The 22,665-nt window shown below is 38.5% G+C and overlaps 1 protein-coding gene across 1 annotated transcript in view; it reads left to right on the top strand.

Moving 5' to 3' along the window:
• The window catches only part of LOC133529082 (nucleoredoxin-like), a 78,065-nt gene that overhangs the window by 20,689 nt on the left and 34,711 nt on the right, over positions 1-22,665 (top strand). Inside the window, exons 2-3 of the mRNA XM_061866702.1 lie at positions 18,391-18,621; positions 19,227-19,336. Coding sequence (XP_061722686.1) covers positions 18,391-18,621; positions 19,227-19,336 — 341 coding nt within the window. The remainder of the gene's footprint in view (positions 1-18,390; positions 18,622-19,226; positions 19,337-22,665) is intronic.

Raw genomic sequence — 22,665 nt, forward strand, 5'->3', positions numbered from 1 at the left:
GTGGAAACGCAACCTTATGCCCCATGTTAACTGACAATTCATACTTATTAAGACCAGGTCTAGGATCCATTAAAAGTATAGCTATCAGTGCCAAGGTAAGACATACAGACGGACTAGACCGGACGTCCGGTCTGATGGTCTGTCTGGAAAGTTCATAACACTATTAGTAGAATTAAAAACTGTCAATCGCTCACTAATTAATCACAAAAGCACTTCACTGAAAGCTTTTGATAAAAAAAAAACCGGTCAAGTGCGAGTTCGTTCGTTCGGAATGGTATTTTTTTTCACATTTTCCTCGATACATAATTTTTTTTCCACTACAAAAAAATAATAAAAAATTGTTTTGTAATGGGCAATTTGAACTCTTTCAGATGATACCCCACTTGACCTAGTCACTAGACTTTAAAATTTTGCCCCCTCTTCATATTGGGCATTTCCTATAATTTTATTATTAAAAATAAAATAACAAAATAATACTTTCATTGTGCCTGGGTTAGCGTTGTTCATAACTATTCCAAATTTCAAATCGATAGCTTAAGTGGTTCTCGAGATATTTAGCGTTGTGACAGACGGACGGACGCGGGACGGACGGACAGAGTCGCACCATAAGGGTTCCTTTTGTACCTTTTTGGTACGGAACCCTAAAATGTTACTTAAGTGTTTAATAGCTGATTCAATCTGAAGAATAAATATGAGAGATGCTTTTAAACTGTTATTTTTATTTCAAATCGGCCCGATTAGAAATTTAAGATCAAAAATCATATATTAGTTTCTTCAAACAAAAACGTCACTTTTGACTAGAGATCGGTACCCCTAGTGTAAATTTGATCGATATCATAACGTGACGAACGCGTTTGCGTTAAGTCTCATTTTGTATAGGATTTTGAGTTTCCAAAACGTCCCGCTTGGCGCGCTCTTTCTAAATCCAATACAAAATGAGACTAAACGCAAACGCGTACGTCACGTTTCGAAATCGAATTTATTTACACTAGGGGTACAGTAGACTGGTTAGTGATTAAATACTCACAGGTAAATACTGAGTAAATTACCCGTATTTACTCGTTTACATACAAATTGGTGGGTATAAACTATTTAGAGTACTGAAAGGGGATATAAATTTAAAATATAGGCGTATTTTGTAAGCCGCTACTGGATTAAGTACTCAAAATTGAAAGAAATCTATTTTGAAGTATAAGTAACTATTTATCACAAAAAAACGGAAATTACGAAGGTGCTGCTCATAATTAAATGGGTCTTCAGAAATAACTTGAATGTATCTAAAAACTTTTTTGGAAAAATTTAATACTTTTGGACAAAAACCGTTTCTAAATGCCGAAATGATGTTAATCGCTCTATAACTTTCGAACCAAAGTTAAAAAAAATGAACAAATATGGGGAGATTAGCCGTAGAATAGAGTACTTAAAAAAATGCTTTGTAGATGGTCGGTTCAGCCATTTTTGAGTTTCTTTAAAAAAACCCTTAAAAAATAAAAGAAAAACCCTTAAACCCTTAAAATGTTCAATAGCGAGAGAGTGGACTGTAATTCGAAAAAGGGGGGCGATAGGGAATGAAATTTAGGGGCCGGTTGAGCAAGAAAGTTGTGAGATATTAAGATTAGAATATTAAATTAAAACTAAAATGTGAAATAGTGTAGGGCGAAGTTACCTTTCAGTCCGGGAGTTGTGGGGCTGAATCGTTGGTCGCCGTTGAAGACCGCTGGTGGTGATTCTGGCTGTCCTTGTCGCCAGCTAGAAGTAAGCTCAGAACCGTTACCTCGAGTCGTCCAACTTAGACCTCGGATTTTCCACTTCGGATGTGCCTGGCGCCCTTCGTCCACACAACAGGTCGTAAGTGCAGCGTTAATACGCACTTTTGCCTGAAATGCAGTTATGCGAGATCAGTGCCGGATTAACCATTAAGCAAAATAAGCACTTGCTTAGGGCACCACGTGTAGGGGGGCACCAAAATCGTAGGAAAAAAAAAACGCGCAGGCTGCATCAGCATCGCAGTCGTAGTGTAGTACTTATGTACACGAAACTTTTTGATACGTGTGCAAGTACCCATCTAATAACGAAGTCGTAAGAGAGTGAGGACACGTAAGCACATCTCCAACCTTACGCAGAGGCCATCAAAGTTCATGGCCACAAAATTTGTGGCCAACCGATTTTCTCGACGTAGATTACCGATTTTGTAGCGAATTTTGCTCTCTTACACACCAGATGTATCGGCCAGGCCGAGTGCTGCAGAGCCGCGATCCTGCGACCTAATTGTCAAAGTGTAATAAAGGGCCCTGCGAAGGCCGAAAAACAAAAGCATCTTATCAAGTTGCGCTTTCGAGTTAAGCCAAAGGCCAAGCAGTAGGAGAACCGTGATTACATAGGTTCGATTTCAAGCCACTTTTTTGCAGTTCGGCGTTAGGTCTTATGCGACGCCAGGCCTTCTACTTTATGCAAACTGCCTCACTTTTGCTTGGCCATGGATCCAAATCCATGCTGTCCTCTTTCGCAGCTGAGCTGCCTTGCTCACACCTCGCCATTGGTTGTATTATACGATAACGCGCCGCGATCGGACGCTCCGGACGTCCAGCTATTCATACCTCGCCATTGGTCAAATTCAAGCCTTGTTTCTTCCAGCTCGACCTTTGGCCTCATCCGTAAGCGCCGATCGAACGCTCCGCGCATTCAGCCTTAGACGTTGCCTTTAAAAACACTGATGGCCTAAATGGCCAATTAAATGGCCTGGTCCTTTGGGGAAATAGCTGCGATATTGAAAAAATATTTATTCTGCAAAAAAAGTGCATCAGAATTCTAGTAAACATTGATCAAATGGAGTCGTGTAAACCTTATTTTATTAAACATGAAATACTGACCGTTGCGTCTATGTACATATTCGAATCATGTAAATTCGTTAGGAAACATTTAAACTTATATTCATTCAAAGATACAACTCAAATCAAAAGAAATAATCGCAACATAAATCAACTAAAAGTGCCTTTTTCAAAATTAAAACTTGTCACAAGTAGCCCACATTATATGACTATGAAAATCTACAACCACCTCCCAAACTCTATCAAAGATCTGGACAATGTAGGTCAATTTAAAAAACACCTGAAGCTGTTTTTAATTAATGGATGTTTTTATAATCTTAATGAATATTTTGATAAAGTCAGTAAATGAAAATATTACCGTGCTTCGTTTATGTAAGGAAATAATGTTATAATACAATCAAATGATCATGCGTGAATGTATGTGTAATATTATTTTAATGATGTGCGAAATAATTGTAATTTAATTACCTACTGTAGCCCTCTTATATTGCTGTGCCCTTACAGGGTGTCACATGTATACCTATATGTTCCATTCCATCCATGCTTGTAATGTGATATGCAATAAACTATTCTATTCTATTCTATTCTATTCTAAATTAGGTCCTAAAATAGCGTTTTGAGGAATTAATTCCCAGCAAGCTGGAAATTGTTTTAATACATTTATTTGGTCCTGAATGCGTGTAATCCGAGTTTGCTCTATCCCAGGAGGTGAGCAAACATTTTGGGATCCTTAGGAGATAATTTTTTCCTTTGGATTGCCAAACCACTCGATGTAGAAGGAACCCACTATCAATTACAATAGCACTTGGTGGATCAGACACTGTTAAGAAAGAGTTTTCGGATCATTAACATGATTTTATCAAAAATAACTGAACTGAAAAATAACTGAAAATAAGGAAAATTTATGCACACCTCCTGGAATGGAGCAAACTTGGATTACACGTATTTTTAGGTCGAAAAAATCTAATTGTATTGGCCTAATTGTGACACATTATTATTAAAAAAAAACTGGACTTAATCGCGTTTGATTAAGTTCTAAAATTACCTCCAACGTCAAAATAATGATGTCGACTTTACACAGTCTTCTCCGAGACCATGGGGACAACGCCGTCCTTGAAACGTCTGGTCAGAGGTTATTTTTTAACCGTACCCTATTAAGTCCCGTTTTCGTAAACAATAATTTGCTATTTAAGACATTTGTTGCCATTGGTACTGATTCTGACAAGAACCAATGGCCAATGGCTAAGCCTCTACTGAAGCTCGGCCTTTGCCCTCATATGAATGAGCTTCGCAGGAAAGCTCTAGAGGTTGTAAAACCCTGTGCGGAGAACGGCCTATGTCTTACGTCTTCGCTTACACTTGGACAATGGTTGGCTTGGCCTCCGGACTTATGCAAAACACGGTGTTCGAATTTGCTTACACTTGACCTTACCTACCCTTAGAACAATACTGCTGCAATACTGTCAATTTCCGTGATAAAATGATGTGACGCATTGAAAATTCTATTCTCAGCAGTAATGCGGCAATAAACGTCACTCAATTTACCAATAAAATTCAATGTAATCTTGATGAGGGGGCACCATGGTCTAGAAATGCTTAGGGCACCAAAATGTCTTAATCCGGCACTGTGCGAGATGACATTCACAATGCCCATACCTCTCTTAATTAAGTAAAAGTCATAATTTCGTAGAACGACGATTGACGATTAAAATAACCCCTACACCATCTGGGCTATCAAAACCGCTGCCAACTTATACTGTTATGCAGCGCCATCTACTGTTGTTAAACAATAAACTTTAGTTTACGTATTTTAGTAGGTATGCTATTTAGTAGCCTTTGCATCACATACGGCAACACTCTTCAAACTATGAACAGAATTTACCAACATTTCCTTGTATTTTTGCAAAACGTGTTCGGTGTTTAGCTTCAGTTTTACATACACAATTTCAGACCTTACCTCACCGGGTTAAGGTACATAATGTATGCATATTGTGTTCGCTGTTTAGCTTTAGCTTCGTTTATGAATACGATTTTAGACCTTAACTCAAAGACTTAAGGTTCTTAATGTATGCGTATGGGTTTCTTTTCTCCTTAGAACGCAGTGAAAGGGCTGCATTAAGGAAAAGCCCTCCAGCAGGCGTCGACCTAGCCACAGTTAACGCAGTTTAAACAGTATTTTCATTCATTTCCATTTCAACGTACTTTGTACTTTCATCTACAACAAAACACAAACGGCTTATTAAACAATTGTTAGCTTGTCAACTTAGAGCGTTGCTTCTAAAAGAAGCAGAGACGCATAATTATATTGCTGTCAACCTCGCACAGTGACATTGACAACCGGCATCATGGGCGGGACAGCAATATAATTATGCCCGTGTAATAGAGATAGCAACAGGCGTACAAAATCAATGTACAAAAATCTATATGGAAAGTGTCTCTGCTTTACTAAGTTTTGTCGTTACCTACGCTAAGCTTTGTCGTAGAGCATTTGTTCTAATTCGGACAGATACTCAATATCGAACAATTTGAATACCCCAAGTGGTCTAATAGATCTGTCATTTTAGTAGCTACGACATTGGTTAAAAAAAGATGACAAAGTAAATGGCTAATCAGGATAGTTTATTATCTAGGATATAATCATTCTTGTTTCAAAAGTTATTATCTATCGCGATTCATCGCGCAAACCTAGCGAGCGTATTGGGTAATTGTACGCCTGGAATGATTTGTGGCTGGATATTTGATTAGATGATTTTGGCTGTTATTTTTCTATTCTAAATTTTGAACTTAATAAAGGAAGCTTACCGTGAACATCGAAAATCGAAATTTAGTAAAAGTAAATTCGACGTTTACTGTATTCAGAGCTTAGCCAAAGTACTGGAGTTAAAATTAGTATTGTGTAAACTATACGCAGGGAAGTAAAGTATGCTGCGTTTTAAAGCAGGAAAGTACCGCGGAGTGTTGCGGGGTTTGTAAGTGGGAAATAGAGGGAGGCCCCCCCCCAGGGGGTAATTACCGCAAACTCACGCCAGATTAACGTAGGGACAAAAGAAAATGGGTACCTAGCGGTTTGGCACTAAAATGAATTAAACTGGGGTAAGAAGAACAGTTTATTTTTCTCGGAGCAAGACGAACACGACAATTCCATTATATTTTTTTCTTGCCCCGTCTCACCTTAATTTTATATTCCTAAATTTTATCGCCATCTGGTTGTGATAAGTAATTTCTCGCTTAGTCCGATTAAATTGACAATTTAATTGTGTGGTCAGGACGCAAAAGTTAAGTTAAAGGACATTGCATGGTCTAGTGCGGCGCGTGCGTGGCACTGCCAAAACAGAGCTAGGGCCTACCGCGAACCACGTTCGACGTGTTGCCTCTCTGTCGCACTTGTGAATTCGTACGTAAGTGTGACAGGGAGGCAACACGTCGAACGTTGTTCGCGGTAGGCCCTCAGTACCTATCTTTGCCACAGTCGCGGACAGGGTAGATAGCGCTTTCTGGCAATATTCGAATAGCCTACATGCTTGTATTAGAATAAGTTACATATAAAATATCACTAACATAGGTTAAGCATAATAGTGATAAGCTACTAATACAAATCACACTAAAACAACGCGCAACGCTAGATGAGATTGACAATAAACTAGAAAGTAACTTTTCTATCGCATGTACAACGGGGAGTGCTCCGAGGAATTGTTCGGACTTCTTTTCGCCATCGCCCTACGCGACAACATTTCCATCCTCACCACTTAGATGGTTGGCAGTCCTCAACTGTGCGTTTTTCCAGGAACTTTCTGCCTCGCACAGCTAAACTGTGGAATGAACTGTCGCCTGCGGTATTTCCGGACCGATACGACCTTCAAACCTTCAAGAAAAGAGCGTACTCCCATCTCAAAGGCCGGCAACGCACTTACAACCCCTCTGGTGTTGCAGGTGTCCATGGGCGGCGGTAATCGCTTACCATCAGGTGATCCGTCTGCTCGTTTGCCTCCTCTACCATAAAAAAAAAAAAGAAAGAATTGTTGGCCCTTTTGATCTTCTCACTTCCTACCTGTTCCTACCATCTTACAGTCAAAGTCAGTCGCTTGTCAGATTGTCCAAAATAGTCTTCTTCCTCGCGTTGTCCCGGCATTTTGCCACGGCTCATGGGAGCCTGGGGTCCGCTTGACAACTAATCCCAAGATTTGGCGTAGGCACTAATTTTTACGAAAGCGACTGCCATCTGACCTTCCAACCCAGAGGGTAAACTAGGCCTTGTTGGGATTAGTCCGGTTTCCTCACGATGTTTTCCTTCACCGAAAAGCGACTGGTAAATAACAAATGATATTTCGTACGTAAGTTCCGAAATCTCATTGGTACGAGCCGGGGTTTGAACCCGCGACCTCCGGATTGCAAGTTGCACGCTCTTACCGCTTGGCCACCAGCGCTTCATAGATTGTACAAAATAGTACAAATGTTAAAAACACTTCCCACTTTTGCAATCAATTTCGAGTGCCATTCGTTACCGGCTCAAACCTCAGTGCGTACGCTCGAGCGCTTCGACAGACGCTAGCGAAAGTGAACCAGACGATACCCGCCCTTGTTTCAGAGGGTGGGCCGTGGACTTAGCACTGATAGATACGCCATAGAGTTCATCTATTATAAAGATAAAGTTAGTTTATTTTCCAAGTAGGCATATTACAGTGCGCTTATGAACGTCAAATAAAGCTACGCTCTCGATTTAAGACCCTCCTAAATTGTAGGAATGTATCCCAGTATGGGACCGGCAAGAAACTCGGCGGGACACATTTTTCAAAAACATTACATTTTATAACTAACATGCAGTAAATAAAAAAATACAATTAAAATTAATATGGTATTAAAAAATGATGCACTAGATTGCTAATTTCTATAAAAAAGTACCAGCTGTATGTTATTTTTTTTTTTTTTTTTTTTTACTGTACTTAATAGTTACCTATTTATTTGTAATACAAAAGTAACAGTTATAGGAACAATACTAAAACTTATAAAGTTCGCCTTTGTACATTATTTATTTTATTTTTTTGTTTTGTCTGTTTTATGTTAACCTGTTTATGTGCAATAAAGTGACATACATACATACTTATAAACTATTACTAAAATTAAATACACTTAACTCTGCATCTGCACCGACATTGCAAGCGACAGAGTACAGTCAGCCAAGAAAGTGGTTTACCACTTTTCGACTCTATTTGTCAAGTAATAAACCACTTTCTTGGCTGACTGTACATCACCATGACGATGTACAGTCAGCATATAGTAGCCGATGAAACAACTCACCAAAAGTATCTATAGTCATAAATTTCTAATATTCATGTTCAGAAGTATATATTATCTTTTTCAATTCTTATGTTGTAAAAGTGGGCCGTGGCTGTTCTACCGAAAAAGTGTACAGAAAATGATAAGTTTCTGCTCTAGAGCGCTGAAACTCTCTAAGTACGTTTTTTCTCTTTTTTTACTATGAACAGTTCAAATGTTGGTTTTAAATTATTGTTGTTAAATTTCTATCAACTGAAATCATAGAATGTATTTGGACAGGCGCGGATACAAGGGGGGGGCCATAGGGGCAATGGCCCCCCCCTAAAACCCTGGCTCTCACATTACTAAATTGAGTAAATTTTTTTTTACCTTATTTTCTGTGCAAAAATATATGATTTTCTCAAAATGGCCCCCCCCTAAGCCAAATCTTGTATCCGCGCCTGTATTTGGATGAAGTATTTTCGTTCAAGTTTCTTTCGATGTTAATAATTAGATAAACAAGTTTAATTATCTATAAATACAAATCAGCATTTCCTACAGCTCTAGCTCTATGGTCGCCTCCCCGCCCACCCTAGAGCATAAAGTATCTTTTTAATTTTTTTCGGCGGGGCCATGTTTTGTTCTGATATTAGGTCGGTTCGTGCAATTTAGATTTTTTATTGTTCCTCAGTGCGTAAATGTGGAGTTGAGAGCGGAATTGTTTTCGTTCAAAAAGCTTGCCAAAGTTTATTTCAATTTGCAGTTTGATGTGAATTTTCCTGGTCATGTTTTTTAAATATTTGAATATGTAACATACAAATACCCTCATCACATTTTTGCCCTTTCATACAAATTCACAATTTCCGAATGAATATGAAAATTGGTTGGTGTGCTCGTTGAGTTTCAAGTCTTTTTTAGTCTTGAAATTATGATTCTTGTTTTCAATCATTAATACTTATAAAATATCTACTTATAAGTATTAAATCATTAATTTAACTGCTGTACCCATGTAAAGCCCAGTGCCTAATAAAGCCCACTTTATAAATAATAGATTATTTTTACAAAAACGGTTAACTTAAAACGGAAATCAATATTTTCTAAGCCAAAGCTAGTATTAGTCTGTCGATGATTCAATAAATGATTTAATAAATGTTGTTGTTTTTTTAGAATTCATAGTTTGTATCTAAAATAAATTTGGTGGGCCTTATATGGGTCAGTTACCTAAATCTAATTTTATTTGTTACTTACTCTCTTTTTCTGAGGTTACGAATTTTACTTAGTGAAATTGGAATCTAATTACGTTCGTTCATTCGTTACGTGGTTTTTATGAATTTCAAAGAATGTCATTTGAGGTATAAAACGCACCAACTTCACTGCATTTAAACGAATAATGATTTAATTTGTGATTTGTGCATTTGCGCCGTTTTATATTTTTGAGGTGTTTAATAATAGTACATAACATAAAAATGCGAAAAGAAGGAAGTTACATATTCGCACGTGTATCGTACAACGTATTACAGTACATAATATGGCCTTTAAATTTTCGATATATGTATGTAGGCCCGTAAGTGCTAATTTAATTACCGCAACTAGAATTTTAGCGCAACTTTGTTGCATTTGGAGTCGAGACTCTTGGCCCGTGGGGCCCCGCAGCACGGCCTATACCGGCAATCGGCGAAACGGCTGGTGGATGGGACCGGGGATAAGAGAGCTGGCAGCTTCCTCGCCCAACGCTTGAGCATAGCGATCCAGCGAGGAAATGCTGCCAGCATCCTCGGTACCATGCCACGGGGGCCGATTTAGATTTTTAGTTTTATATAGTAGTTTTAGTTTAGTTAATTGAATTTTACTATGAATTACAGATATAAATGTATACTTGAGGTAGCATATCGCAACACTCCATGAATAATCAATGACATCATACGAGATCAGAATCACACGATAGGTCGGCTTTAGCGGCGCCGATATCTCGAGCCTGGGCTTTTAGCCTGATTGCTTGTCACTGTGCGTACAGACAGATGCGACAGACATATGTACTCGTATGCATACTTATTAGTATGTAGTGAGAACATAATAGTAATTATAATAACTGGTGTGAGGGTATTTCGAAAGTGGGATTTTTTTTCTAAAAAGTATGGTACATTTTTAACTTATGTTAGCTTTTTTATGATAGAGGAGGCAAACGAGCAGATGGATCATCTGATGGTAAGCGATTAACGCCGCCCATGGACACCTGCAACACCAGAGGGGTTGTAAGTGCGTTGCCGGCCTTTAAGATGGGAGTACGCTCTTTTCTTGAAGGTATGATAGAAGGTCCGGAAATATCGCAGGCACCAGTTCAAACTTACGTTTAATGACGAAATGAGGCACTCATTTTCAACGTTAATACCTTAACGTTGTCTGGAAGAGATCGCTTTTTAGCGATAAGACCGCCTGTTGTTACCTGGTTAATTGTTGGTGCAATAAAGAATATTTACTTACTTACTTAATCTAAATTATATGATTAAGTAATATTACTAACCCGCCTGTAACCGCCTTTCCATACAAACAGAAAATATTTTTACTCAATTTGATGTGTATTAATCATTAAGTTTGATTTTTTTTCGAATTTTTCAATATTATAAGATATTAAGGTAGGAGCATTTAATTTGTATGAAACCTGCTTTCGCTCCTAACTTTATAATATTAATAAAAAAACGGAAAAAAACAAACGGTCGGGTATAGCTATGACTAAAATACATAAAATTCTGTAAAAATATTTTCCATAATGTCAATATCCAGGGAGGAAAATATGGACTACGTTTGTATGGAGTATCGATCGTCTACTTTCCTCTTAAACTTAAAAATGGCGAAGACACCTTGAGAATATACATTTTTTGCCATTATGCAGTAAACTAACGTGAAAGTGTGCAGCTAATTATTGTGCGAAGAATTAGTCTTGAATGCTATTTGTAGTATTTGTACGTAAAGACAATCAGCTATCATTTTACTAAAAAACTGCCGAACAACGTCATGCACTAAGAGCACAATTTTGGCATTGGCGAAATCATCATATATTTGATTTTTCTAAAGAAGGACATCAACGTGGCTTCAAATTAATGAATGCACATTTTGACAATAATAAGTGCGCAGATAATCAGCCTCAAATAAATAATGAATAGAATCAGACGTTACTTTGCGGAAATCCATACTAATTAAAACAACAAATATTACTTTGCTAATCCACGAAAAGATAACGTACTAGTCAATCAATGCTAACCCGTTATACGCAAATAAGTATACGCAAAGATATATTCATAGGTATGTATGAAGATATATTCATAGAAGTAAGTATAAATGACTTGTTGTTTATGTTTATTCCCATTTCATTTCTCCTTTCCATCCACATGTTTATCCTGTTTAGGGTATTAACATCTACTTGTGAAAGCTATCCCGTCTGGTTTGCGTCAAACAGAAATAAAAACAAGGGACGGTGTTGTGATCAATAATATCTGTACGATTTTGAACTTTATTCAATTGTAATATGGTAAAAAAACATAGATATTTTTGATTATATGCGGTGGGGTTGCTAGGTATTAATGCTCCCTGGTTTTAGGGTGATTCTTTTTCTTTATTGAGTTAAATTGTAATTTGTTACTCCCGTTTCAGGGCTGTTCTTTTCAATTTCAAGCATAAGCTATACCTATTTATTGTACAGTCGAAGTCAAAGATATTGTAGGAACATACATAAATAAATATAGATCGACTGACATCGTGTGTTGTCAAGAAACATTCATCGATCGACTGACACTCTGCGGTTAAACGGAGAAACAGTGATATTTGCTCTAACAATTCGAGACTGCCCTTCTCAGGGCAACATAAAACTGCCCTTAGGGCAAACTCGAAACTGCTCTTGTTAGAGCAAACATGACTGTTTCTCTGTTTAACCGCAGAGTGTCAGTCGATCGATAAATGTTTCTTGACAACACACGATGTCAGTCGATCTATATTTATTTATGTATGTTCCCACAATATGTTTACAGTTTTCACCTTAATACAATAAAGCGAAAAATGTAGGTACTTAAACATATCTTTGACGTCAACTGTACAAAGGTTCTGGCCACGATTTCGTATGCGTAGAATGATCAATTTGTCTGCTTCGTTTTAAGATTGACTGGTAGAGAATGCCTCATGGCATTGAATTCGCATTTTGCTACATTTAATTTTTATTTTGTGCAATAAAGTTTATATAAATAAATGATAATTTCCGTTGTGAAAATTGACATGTATTTCCTCGAGACTCGAAGTTACTTTTGCATTTGTCATATATTAAATAGACAATTATAATTAATAATAATTATTATTATGTAACAGCTTTCGGTTTCACTGTTTCTTTATAAATTGAAAGAAGAATAATATACTCGTAATGTGTACAGTCGACATCGCTTATAGTTTATTTTGTTTATAGTTTTATTCGCATTGTATTATTTCCATTAGGTACCTACCCACCTAAATATACAGGATGTCAAAAAATTGGCACACACATTTTACTTCTTGCTCTTCGTGTTCACGGTAGTAGGTGAAGGAAAATAGAACAATCACACAACAATACTGCAGGTTAGGTCATGCGGTTAGAGGACTGGGAGTAGAAAGCGAACTAAAAGGTCAACTGTTTTAGCGAAAGACCTGTTCTAGCTTATTCGTATTGTCTTCAATTGTGTCGATGTATATTGAATTGTTTTCAGGCAAAATAATAATATATCTGATATACTTATGACAGAAATTTAGAGGATTGTACAACGTTTTTTATAGTGACATAAAACTTTTATAAATGTATGTCAAACCTTACCTACAATTCACACTCACGTACGCACGAGAATTCCCCCCTCTCCATTATGAGTAAATGAGTATTATGACTTACTGTCTCCCTCGAGTCTGGCGCGCGGTAAGCATTCTGACTTTCTGAAACATGTACACAATAATATTTACGCCTGCTGACTGCGAGACCTATAATATTTTCTAGAATAAGAATATTTCTTCGATAATTATATAACCTAAATGTTTTTAGGGTGAATTAAATTTTATATAGTAGAACACCACAATTAAATTTCAATGAAATAGTAACCAAAACTTATCATCCACCTTGGCCACACATTTTTATTAATTAATGAAGGCAAGAAAATACTTTAAAACCAGTTCTATACATATAAACCTCCCTCTTTTGGAAGGTGGGTTTTAAGATCATGAAAACGAACTCGGATTCCCCGTTACATACGGTATAACAACACGACATATAAATACCTAATATAATATAATTTGTCTGGGAAAAATCGCTTTTTAGCGATAAGACCGCCTGTTGTTTACCTCTTCTTTATTTGTTGTATTATTTGTACTGTTTCTGTATTGAGGTGTGCAATAAAGAGTATTTGTATTGTATTGTATTGTATACCTACCTATCTATACAAGTAAATTACACTTGCATAATATTGTTCATTTGCCCCATCATACACATATAGACTGCAAAACTCGTAATCCTTCCTGTAATATAATATTCGGGTAAAACTTGTAACTGCCAATCTACACGCTCAATTACCATTTACTCGATTTCCGAGCACGTCGACGCTGCCACCCTGTATGTTCCATAAACAAAATATTTCGCTTGAGCGGTTATGAGGATCACGTCCCGAACCACCGTACAGCATAATAAATAACTAAACACATTGATTTAAAACGGGTATAAGTCCATATATTTTCAATGGCGTTTACGTCTTTTTATTCTTGTACACAAATAACGCTTTGTACTAGAATGGCGTTACTCAAAATACGTTGTTTAAAGGAAAAATGATCTTACGTTTTGAAGTTAAAATGACGTAAGTGTTTTTTCCTACTCCTCTACTGTTATCTGTCATTTATGCATTCATTAACACGAATATAAGAACATACATAAAAGGTTTCAAGAAAAGTCTATATTGTCTATTCCTCATAATAGCTCTTGTGCTTTTATAAGCTATAACGTTACTGCGATTAATGGCTACCAACCTAACAAAACCAAAACGAATACAGTTTTAAACTAAGTGCATTGCTGCCAATTTACAAAATATTAATTTGGTTGCATAGTAAAAATAATTACTTCATAAGTCAGAAACACGCATGTGACACCCGTAATATAGCAACACCCATAGACTACGAAGACCGCTTAGCGTTGCTTGTTAGTCTCCGTAGGCTACGGTGGCCAAAATTAAGAAAAAACTGTCCAAAAAATTAATTTAGCAAGTAGCAAGTACCAGGGCCTCATGAGTTACGAGGAGGTGCCGGGGCGGGCCGGGCGCGTAACAAGGTATGCTCGCGCGTCTTGGCTATATACTTTTGCTGTAATTTGTTTACCTAAATTAAGATTTATTTTTGTTGACTCGTAGGAAAAATATTGTATGCAACGTTGTATAAGTAGGTCAAAAAATGCTCGTGGCGTATTCCTTTACAATGTTCGCCTACGCCTTCGGCTCCGGCTCACATTGTAACTCACACCACTCGCCTTTTTTGACCCTTCTTATACAACTGTTGCATAAAATACTATAAAATATTTTCCATAATGTCAATATCCAGATAGGAAAACGGGGACTGCGTTTGTATGAAGAAGCCCCTTTCCTCTTAAACCGCTGAACTGATTTACTAAAATGTAATTTGGTTTACTTATAGAGGGTTCGAGGCCCGACGAAGGACATAGGATGGTTTTCATCGATAATTATCATTATCATTCCACGCAGACGAAGTCGCGGGCATAAGTTAGTATTCTATAATAAAACACAGAGGTCAACGACCTTATCTGACTGCAGTGATAACAGGACACATGTTTGCTCGTGTGCGTCGCGCTTTGCTTTGTGAGTCATCGTGTGCGCCGGGCTTTATTAGCCCAGGATCATAAGGGTGCAGACACATTATCAAGTTATTAGATTTATCCTTTCGCCGGACTATATCAATGGCACACAAACATATCTTTTTTATTTTTTTTATTTTTTATGGTAGAGGAGGCAAACGAGCAGACGGATCACCTGATGGTAAGCGATTACCGCCGCCCATGGACACCTGCAACACCAGAGGGGTTGTAAGTGCATTGCCGGCCTTTAAGATGGGAGTACGCTCTTTTCTTGAAGGTTTGAAGGTCGTATCGGTCCGGAAATACCGCAGGCGACAGTTCATTCCACAGTTTAGCTGTGCGAGGCAGAAAGTTCCTGGAAAAACGCACAGTTGAGGACTGCCAACCATCTAAGTGGTGAGGATGGAAATGTTGTCGCGTAGGGCGATGGCGAAAAGAAGCGGCAGGGATTAATCCGAACAATTCCTCGGAGCACTCCCCGTTGTACATGCGATAGAAAATGCAGAGCGAGGCCACATCTCTACGCAGCGCCAAGGAGTCAAGCCGATCCGAAATGCACACATCTTCCACTACTATGGTGTCTCTCGTGTCCGTCAGCTTCGCTCTTCTGGCAATCTATCTCTGTCTATACCATCTCACCGAACTGGCTACATGTCCGATTCTTTTTCTATTCAGGCAGCCTACGCCTTCGGCTCCGGCTCACATTGTAACTCACGCCACTCGCCTTTTTTGACCCTTCTTATACAACTGTTGCATAAAATACTATTAAAAGGACTGGGCGCCCGATTCTGATTTTACAATTAATTATGAACTGGTTTGATAAGACTTTGAAAATCACCTTGGTCAGAGCCGGCAAACTTTTGAAGTGAAGAGCCAACCACGGTTAAAATCATCAGTTTTAGTTTAGTTTAACTAAGAGCCACAAAACTTGATTTGACTGGTCTAAACTCTTTGTTAAGAGTCCGCAGCAAACTCAGCCGAATTTCACCTTCCCATACAAACGGAGTTTCGTACTCATTTTAAAACTACGTTTTGGATTATAATGAAACTTTGCACGTACGTTCGAGAAAATTGATTCTTTAGCAGTTTACGGTTCACTTTACATTGGACAACACTTAGCATAATTATACTTACTTACGGAGTAAGTAACTCCGTTGGCTCAGCGACCCAAAATGAGACTTGGCCTCCGACACAAGACAGCGCCAATTTTCTCGGTCCTGTGCGACCTCTCGCCAATTGTCGACTCGAAGCTCGCGCAGATCCGCCTCCACCATGTCGCTCCAGCGATACCTAGGGCGTCCGATAGGACGTCCTCCTGCTAGGCGACCCAGGTACGCTCTTTTTACGTTCCGATCTTCGTCCATCCTCTCAAGGTGGCCTAACCAACGGAGTCTGTGGGCTTTACTTTCTCCCATGATGTTAGGTTCAGCCACTAGGTCTTCAATCTCACGGTTCTTAAGGACTGTCCAACTTCCATCCGGTCTTCGTTTGGGGCCCAATATTTTACGGAGGATTTTCCTCTCGGCAACTAGCAGCATGTTTTCTTCCTTGAGTGTTAGTGTCCATGCTTCGCATCCGTAGGTTAGGATTGGGCGAATCACGGTCTTATAGATTCGGATCTTGGTGCGTCTGCTTAGCTTAGCATAATTATGTAAAACCAAATTTACTTGAACCGCAAACTGCTAACCAATCAATTTCCTCGATCGTACAATGGCGTGAGATATATCTATGCCAGTAATTAGTTTACATAGCTCTCTCTCTAGCTACAAAATAAAACAAACGGAATAGAGCAAAAACAAGTTATGCATGTAAAACTTAAATTCGCTGCATTTTTAGGGTTCCGTATCCAAAGGGTAAAACGGGACCCTATTACTAAGACTGCTGTCCGTCCGTCCGTCTGTCACCAGGCTGTATCTCATGAACTGTGATAGCTACACGGCTGAAATTTTCACAGATACTGTATTTCTGTTGCCGCTATAACAACTAATACTAAAAAGTACGGAACCCTCGGTGGGCGAGTCCAAGACGCCCTTGTCCGATTTTTTTTTAACTATGGTATCAGAAGCTATACAAACAGGCATAAATATACCCTATTCTATTGGAAGTACAAAGTTTCAGAGCAATTTAGCTAGTCCGGCCCAGGTTGCTATGTCGTCAATGGCATATACGTCCTTTCTTAATCGACGAACGCTACAAAAATGCTGTAAAGGCGTTGTTCTACGTGACACATTCCGGGTGTAATCATGTGCTTAGGTTGCGATTTCTGATAGCGGGAATAGGGTTGTTTCCATCTACAAATCTTAGTGCAGAATTGTATCCCAATAAATCCTTTTGGATTATAAGAACATGTTAAACTACTTTTACGGACCTGTAATGACCATATTTTTGTAAATATTGAATTTAAAATATCTTTTGGCACACGTCACGTGACCAAACTCGAAACGTCATTGAAGATTCTGATGACGTCACAACTCTCGGATTGACACTGTTGACAGTTAGGCGGTACACAGCAAATGACAAATGTCAGTTGACAGTTCGTATCTTCTACGTGTGTATGTAGTTATGTGTCAAACCGTAAACTGTGACGTCACACAATTTTCAAAGAGCGTTTTGGGCGCCAAAGCATCTGTCAAAATATATTTTGTTAATTTAACATATTTAAAGCCGATTTTAGCATAAAAGTTGAATTTTAGGGCAACTTTTAGTTAATATAGAACGTAATACAAGCGTTTCAAAAAATTGGAAACAACCCAATTGCTTCGGGGAATTCCTTATATCGAATTTTCGTAACATTTTTTGAGAGATAAGTACGTATATACATATATATATATATACAGGCAGCTAATGGTATTCTTTATACATTTTGCTAGGTAAATCATTTTTTTTACTGTAAAAAAATAAAGTCCGACTTAAGCTTTTCATATGATACCCCAGTATCATACCATACCATACCATAAGAATACCATTAGCTGCCTGTATATTATATATATGTATATACTTGACCTATTAACTAGACTTTTGGATTTGGAAAGCGCAGAATTCGATTCCTGGACTGGAATGCCACTCGAATAGATGTGAACCGGGTATAAAGCTCTTCCTTTCTGAGCGATGTACACTCGCCATCAGATATATCGGAGCGGCCAAAGTGCTCACAAATATCTGAACACGCCTATATTGTCAAGGCGTTAGGTGCGTGTTCAGATATTTTTGACCACCTCAGCCGCTCCGATATATCTGATGGCGACTGTACCTTCAGCCCTAAAAGAGAATGGCGGATTAATGAATGAATTCATTCATAATTTCTCCGGACAATTTCGCAGCTACACTGTACGTATACAAATTCGAGAGTTCCTGACTTATGAATACCCCGCAATTAATTTTTCTATGCCGGTTTTCCCCACATTGACCTTATACCAAATTATCAACTACATCTTAACCTCTGAATTTTCTTTACAGAGGCGCCTCACCCAAAAATACAGCATCGCAGTAGGCATCCCCACCCTCATTATACGAGGGCGCCCAGTCCGTGCTGCCCTGCTAGCAGATCCAGCCGCCTCCGGCTTCCCCTGGCCAGCGCCGCCTTTACATGAAGTCCTAAGAGGAGTTCAGCTTCAAGGATCTGATGGAAGCAAGGCCTATGAAGATCTGGGGGATGCCGTGAGAGTGTTCTATTTCGCTGCTCATTGGGTAAGTGGAGTAACTTGGTAACAATATCTTAAAGACCCGTCTGTTAAGGAACTCTACCTCCATAGTATCCGAACTCCATGTACAACGCTGGTGGAGTAATTTACTAACTACATCATCAATGACCCGTCTCTAGAGTAACTCCACCTCTATTCCTTCCCACCGTTGCGAAGTAGGATTCATCTGAAAATAACTCCAGCACAGTGTTAACTTAACTCCATGTTCATCGTTGGTAGCGTCACTATGTGGACCGCCTCTAGCTTCCTCTAGCCCCACCTTTACACGTCCTTATAGGACTTAAGCTTCAAAATAAATAATAAAATAAATAAATATTATATGGACATCCTTACTCAATTGACTAAGTCCCACGGTAAGCCAACAAGGCTTGTGTTGTGGGTACTCGGACAACGATATATATAATAAACAAATACTTAAATACATAGAAAACATCCATGACTCAGGAACAAATATCTTTGCTCATCACACAAGTAAATGCCCTTACCGGGATTCGAACCCAGGACCATCGGCTTCATAGGCAAGGTCACTAGCAACTAGGCCAGACAGGTCGTTAAACCCTTACCCTTATATAATATCACATTTTTTGGCAGTGTCCACCATGCCGCGCCTTTGCTCCAAGCCTCTGCGCAGCCTTATCAGCTGTGCGCAAGCGACGCGCCAAGTACGCGAACACACATCTCATCCTCGTCTCCAGTGACAGGTAACTAGGCTTTAGGTAGCTGTACAGTAAGCTGCAGAGATAGTAGACCCCCCTACATACTTGAAGTCTATGCAGGGGGGTAATTTATCTCTGCAGCTGACATGGTTTAGTTACTAAAGTATAAGAACGCTAAGCATGAATAATTTCGTACATTGAGCCGCCTGTATCTCTCTCTATCTGCTGTCCCGCTCGCACAGTGTCATTCACCGCCTGCATCATCAGCAGTAGGACAGCAATATAATTACGCGCCTGCGTTAAAAACGATATTCAACACTAGGTTGCCAAAACAGAATAATTCTTGTTCGGTTTTAATATGTCGATGTGGAAGTACCAATGGCAATAAAGTAAGAACGCTAAGCGCGAAGAATTTCGTACATTGACCCGCCTGTATCTCTCTGTATCTGTTGTCCCGCTCACACAGTCGCATTGATGAAATTCTTGTCAAAGTAAGTGACTTACTTTATTTTGGAGTTAAGAATACCAACACTGGAGTAGTTCGGAACAACAAAGGAAGAGTTTTGTTGAAACCCGACTTCTGCGATGAACTTTTAAGTAACTTGTGACAAAAGAGTTCTGAAGCAATCAACTTCAGCCTTTTATGAGCTGGTCTGAATGCTAAATAGGTACAGGAACGTATTGATAACTACCGAATGCTATACATACGTTAGCATAAATAATTATAATGGCTCCTCTACACGATGGCCCAGCGCAGGCCAGTCCAAGGGACGCATTTATGCGTAAGAGTAAGTGATATTGCTATATCATTCCACCACATAGTTGCGTCCCTTAGACTGGCCTACGCTGGGCCATCATGTAAACTCTGCATTGTAGAGGATCCCTAACATTACGACTAAGGTGTATTGAGGTAGGTTTTTGGTAGATTTGTGAGTAATGTTCGTGATTGTGTTATGTGCGATGCCGTTATTATTGAAATGAAGTAACATTATGAAAACGTAGTAAATAAAATCAAAGCTCAGAACCGGTTTTTAAAATACCGGTAAATACTGGTTTTCCTCCCAACTTTTATAAGAACGCAAACGTTTTAAGAACTTTATTGTAACGGAGAAACGGCTGTTCGGTCTGGTGGTGTGACTGGTGTGCCACATAAACTTATGCACCGAAAGAAGAAACCGGTTTTTATCGTTCTAAACTGGTTAATTTGACAAGAACTGTTCTAGTTTAAGAACGGTTTTTCGACCGAAACCGAAATTAAAAGGTTTTGCGCCAAGTACATGATAACGGTTTGGAAATTTAACCGGTTTATATAATAAAATATCACTGTGTTAGTTATAATAAATTTACTCTTATTAAAATGAATACATTGGGTAGCCATAGGTTCTGAGAAATTAATGAACCAACTTCTTTTCTTTTTCTTCTATTTGTTACGTATCTCAGATAGTTGATTAGTATAGGATGATATTTTGAATTAAAATTCCGTCATTTTAACATTGTTGTATGTATATGTACAGATACAGACACAGATACCGATTTTTATTAGTAAAATAAAGGTACATTTTACAAGTCAAAATAAATACAATTTTACAGCTAATAATTATATATTCAATAAAACAAATCAATAATAGAAAACAATAATAATATTTCGTTTCACAGTGTTGGGTCAATGATCTTTGGTTAAGGTTATACACATGATTTCATCAATTGAGTTGCATGTAATAAACTATTAATAAATAAACCAGAAAAATTACCCATTTGCATAAGTCTCTCGTTAGATTTCCGCTAATAAAAGTGTACATATATTTATATAAAAAGTTCTACAGACGTTACAAACAAATGGCATCCGATCCGATCCGATGTTAAGTAATTCCTGGCTAACTAGGAGCAACGTCGCGGATGTTAATTGTTGAGCCAGGGTTCAAGCTAATTTGTTTGACAATACTAACGGTATGAAATGTCCAATGTGAGAAATAGGGATGAAGGGGGTGGCGTCCGACTAAGGGTTGCAGAAATAACACACGTCCGTTCGTTACAGTATTTAATCGAGACAAAGAAATCTAGTGCTACCCACTTATATGTTAGCTAATATATTTGGCTAAGTACCCACATACATCACACAATGTACGTAAACCCTAAATGTACGTACCTATTTAATCGATCGACCAAATGCCGCAATGTATTGCAAATCGCTTGCGATTATCGTTGAAGTTTGGAGAGGCCATAATATATACGGCTCTAATCCACTTAAATTGCTTCACTTTAATGTCCCGTATCGCATTCCCTTGGCCTGCCTTTAAACGAAACAGAAGTCTATAAACTTCCACTGTGTTAACTTTAGTACCGAGCTTCAAGCCATAAACCTTAATTTGCTTGGCACCCTTCATCAAATAGTCTAGTGCTAGCTCTTTCACTCTCGTCTGGCCGTTGGGAGTGCAAGTGAGTCGAATGTTCAGTTGTTCACGCAGACCAGCGTGGTTTCAGACCAGCGTCTCACACAAGCGTACGCGTATGCGGGGGGTGACGGTACCTTTTTTCAGATTTTTGCTCATATCTTGAATATCTGTACAAATAGCATTATAATTATAAATTCTATTTTACAGTACATATGGGGCTACTTTATAGCACTAGTGCGAGAAGTAGCATATTACGTTACTGTGTCGAACATTTAAAGGGCCATATGTACTGTAAAACGTTGTACGATACATGTGCAAATAGGTAATTCGCAACTCGTGTCGATTTAAAACACTCCTTTCGGTCGTGTTTTAATTTATCGCCACTCGTTTCGAATTTCCTATTTTTCGCACTTGTATCGTAATGTACTATATTGACAATAACAATATACATAATGGATATATACAGATGATTACTATAACTAGCTTATATCTAAAATAGGCCCTTGAGGCATTGTACCAAGGATGCTGGCGGCATTTCCTCGTTGTATCGCAATACTGATACGTTGTGCGAGGAAGCCGCCAGCTCTTCGGTCACCAGTTACGTCAACCAGACGTTTCGCGATTTCTCCAAAAACTTGTGCGCGCTGGGACCCCAAGGACCTAGAGTTTCAACGCCAAAAGGTACAAAATGGTACTCACTACCGAGGCTCTTATTTTTATTACGTTTCAAAATTTCATTATAATTACTTCAGACAAAAGTTTTACCATAAAATTTCCTTGAAATTTGGTTATGTATATTTTTACTCCCTACAGGGTGTTTAAATTAACAAAGAGACAAAAATAGACGATTTAAGAAAACATTGTTCCTGTTTCATTCATAGGGGTTTACTATGTATATACTTATAAGTACCTATGTATTTATCTATACACGTGTGAATATCCTCGCCTAGTGTCCACAATACAAGCTTTGCTTAGTTTGGG

Source organism: Cydia pomonella, chromosome 20 (assembly GCF_033807575.1).
Source record: "Cydia pomonella isolate Wapato2018A chromosome 20, ilCydPomo1, whole genome shotgun sequence".
NCBI classification, from domain to species: Eukaryota; Metazoa; Arthropoda; class Insecta; order Lepidoptera; family Tortricidae; genus Cydia; species Cydia pomonella.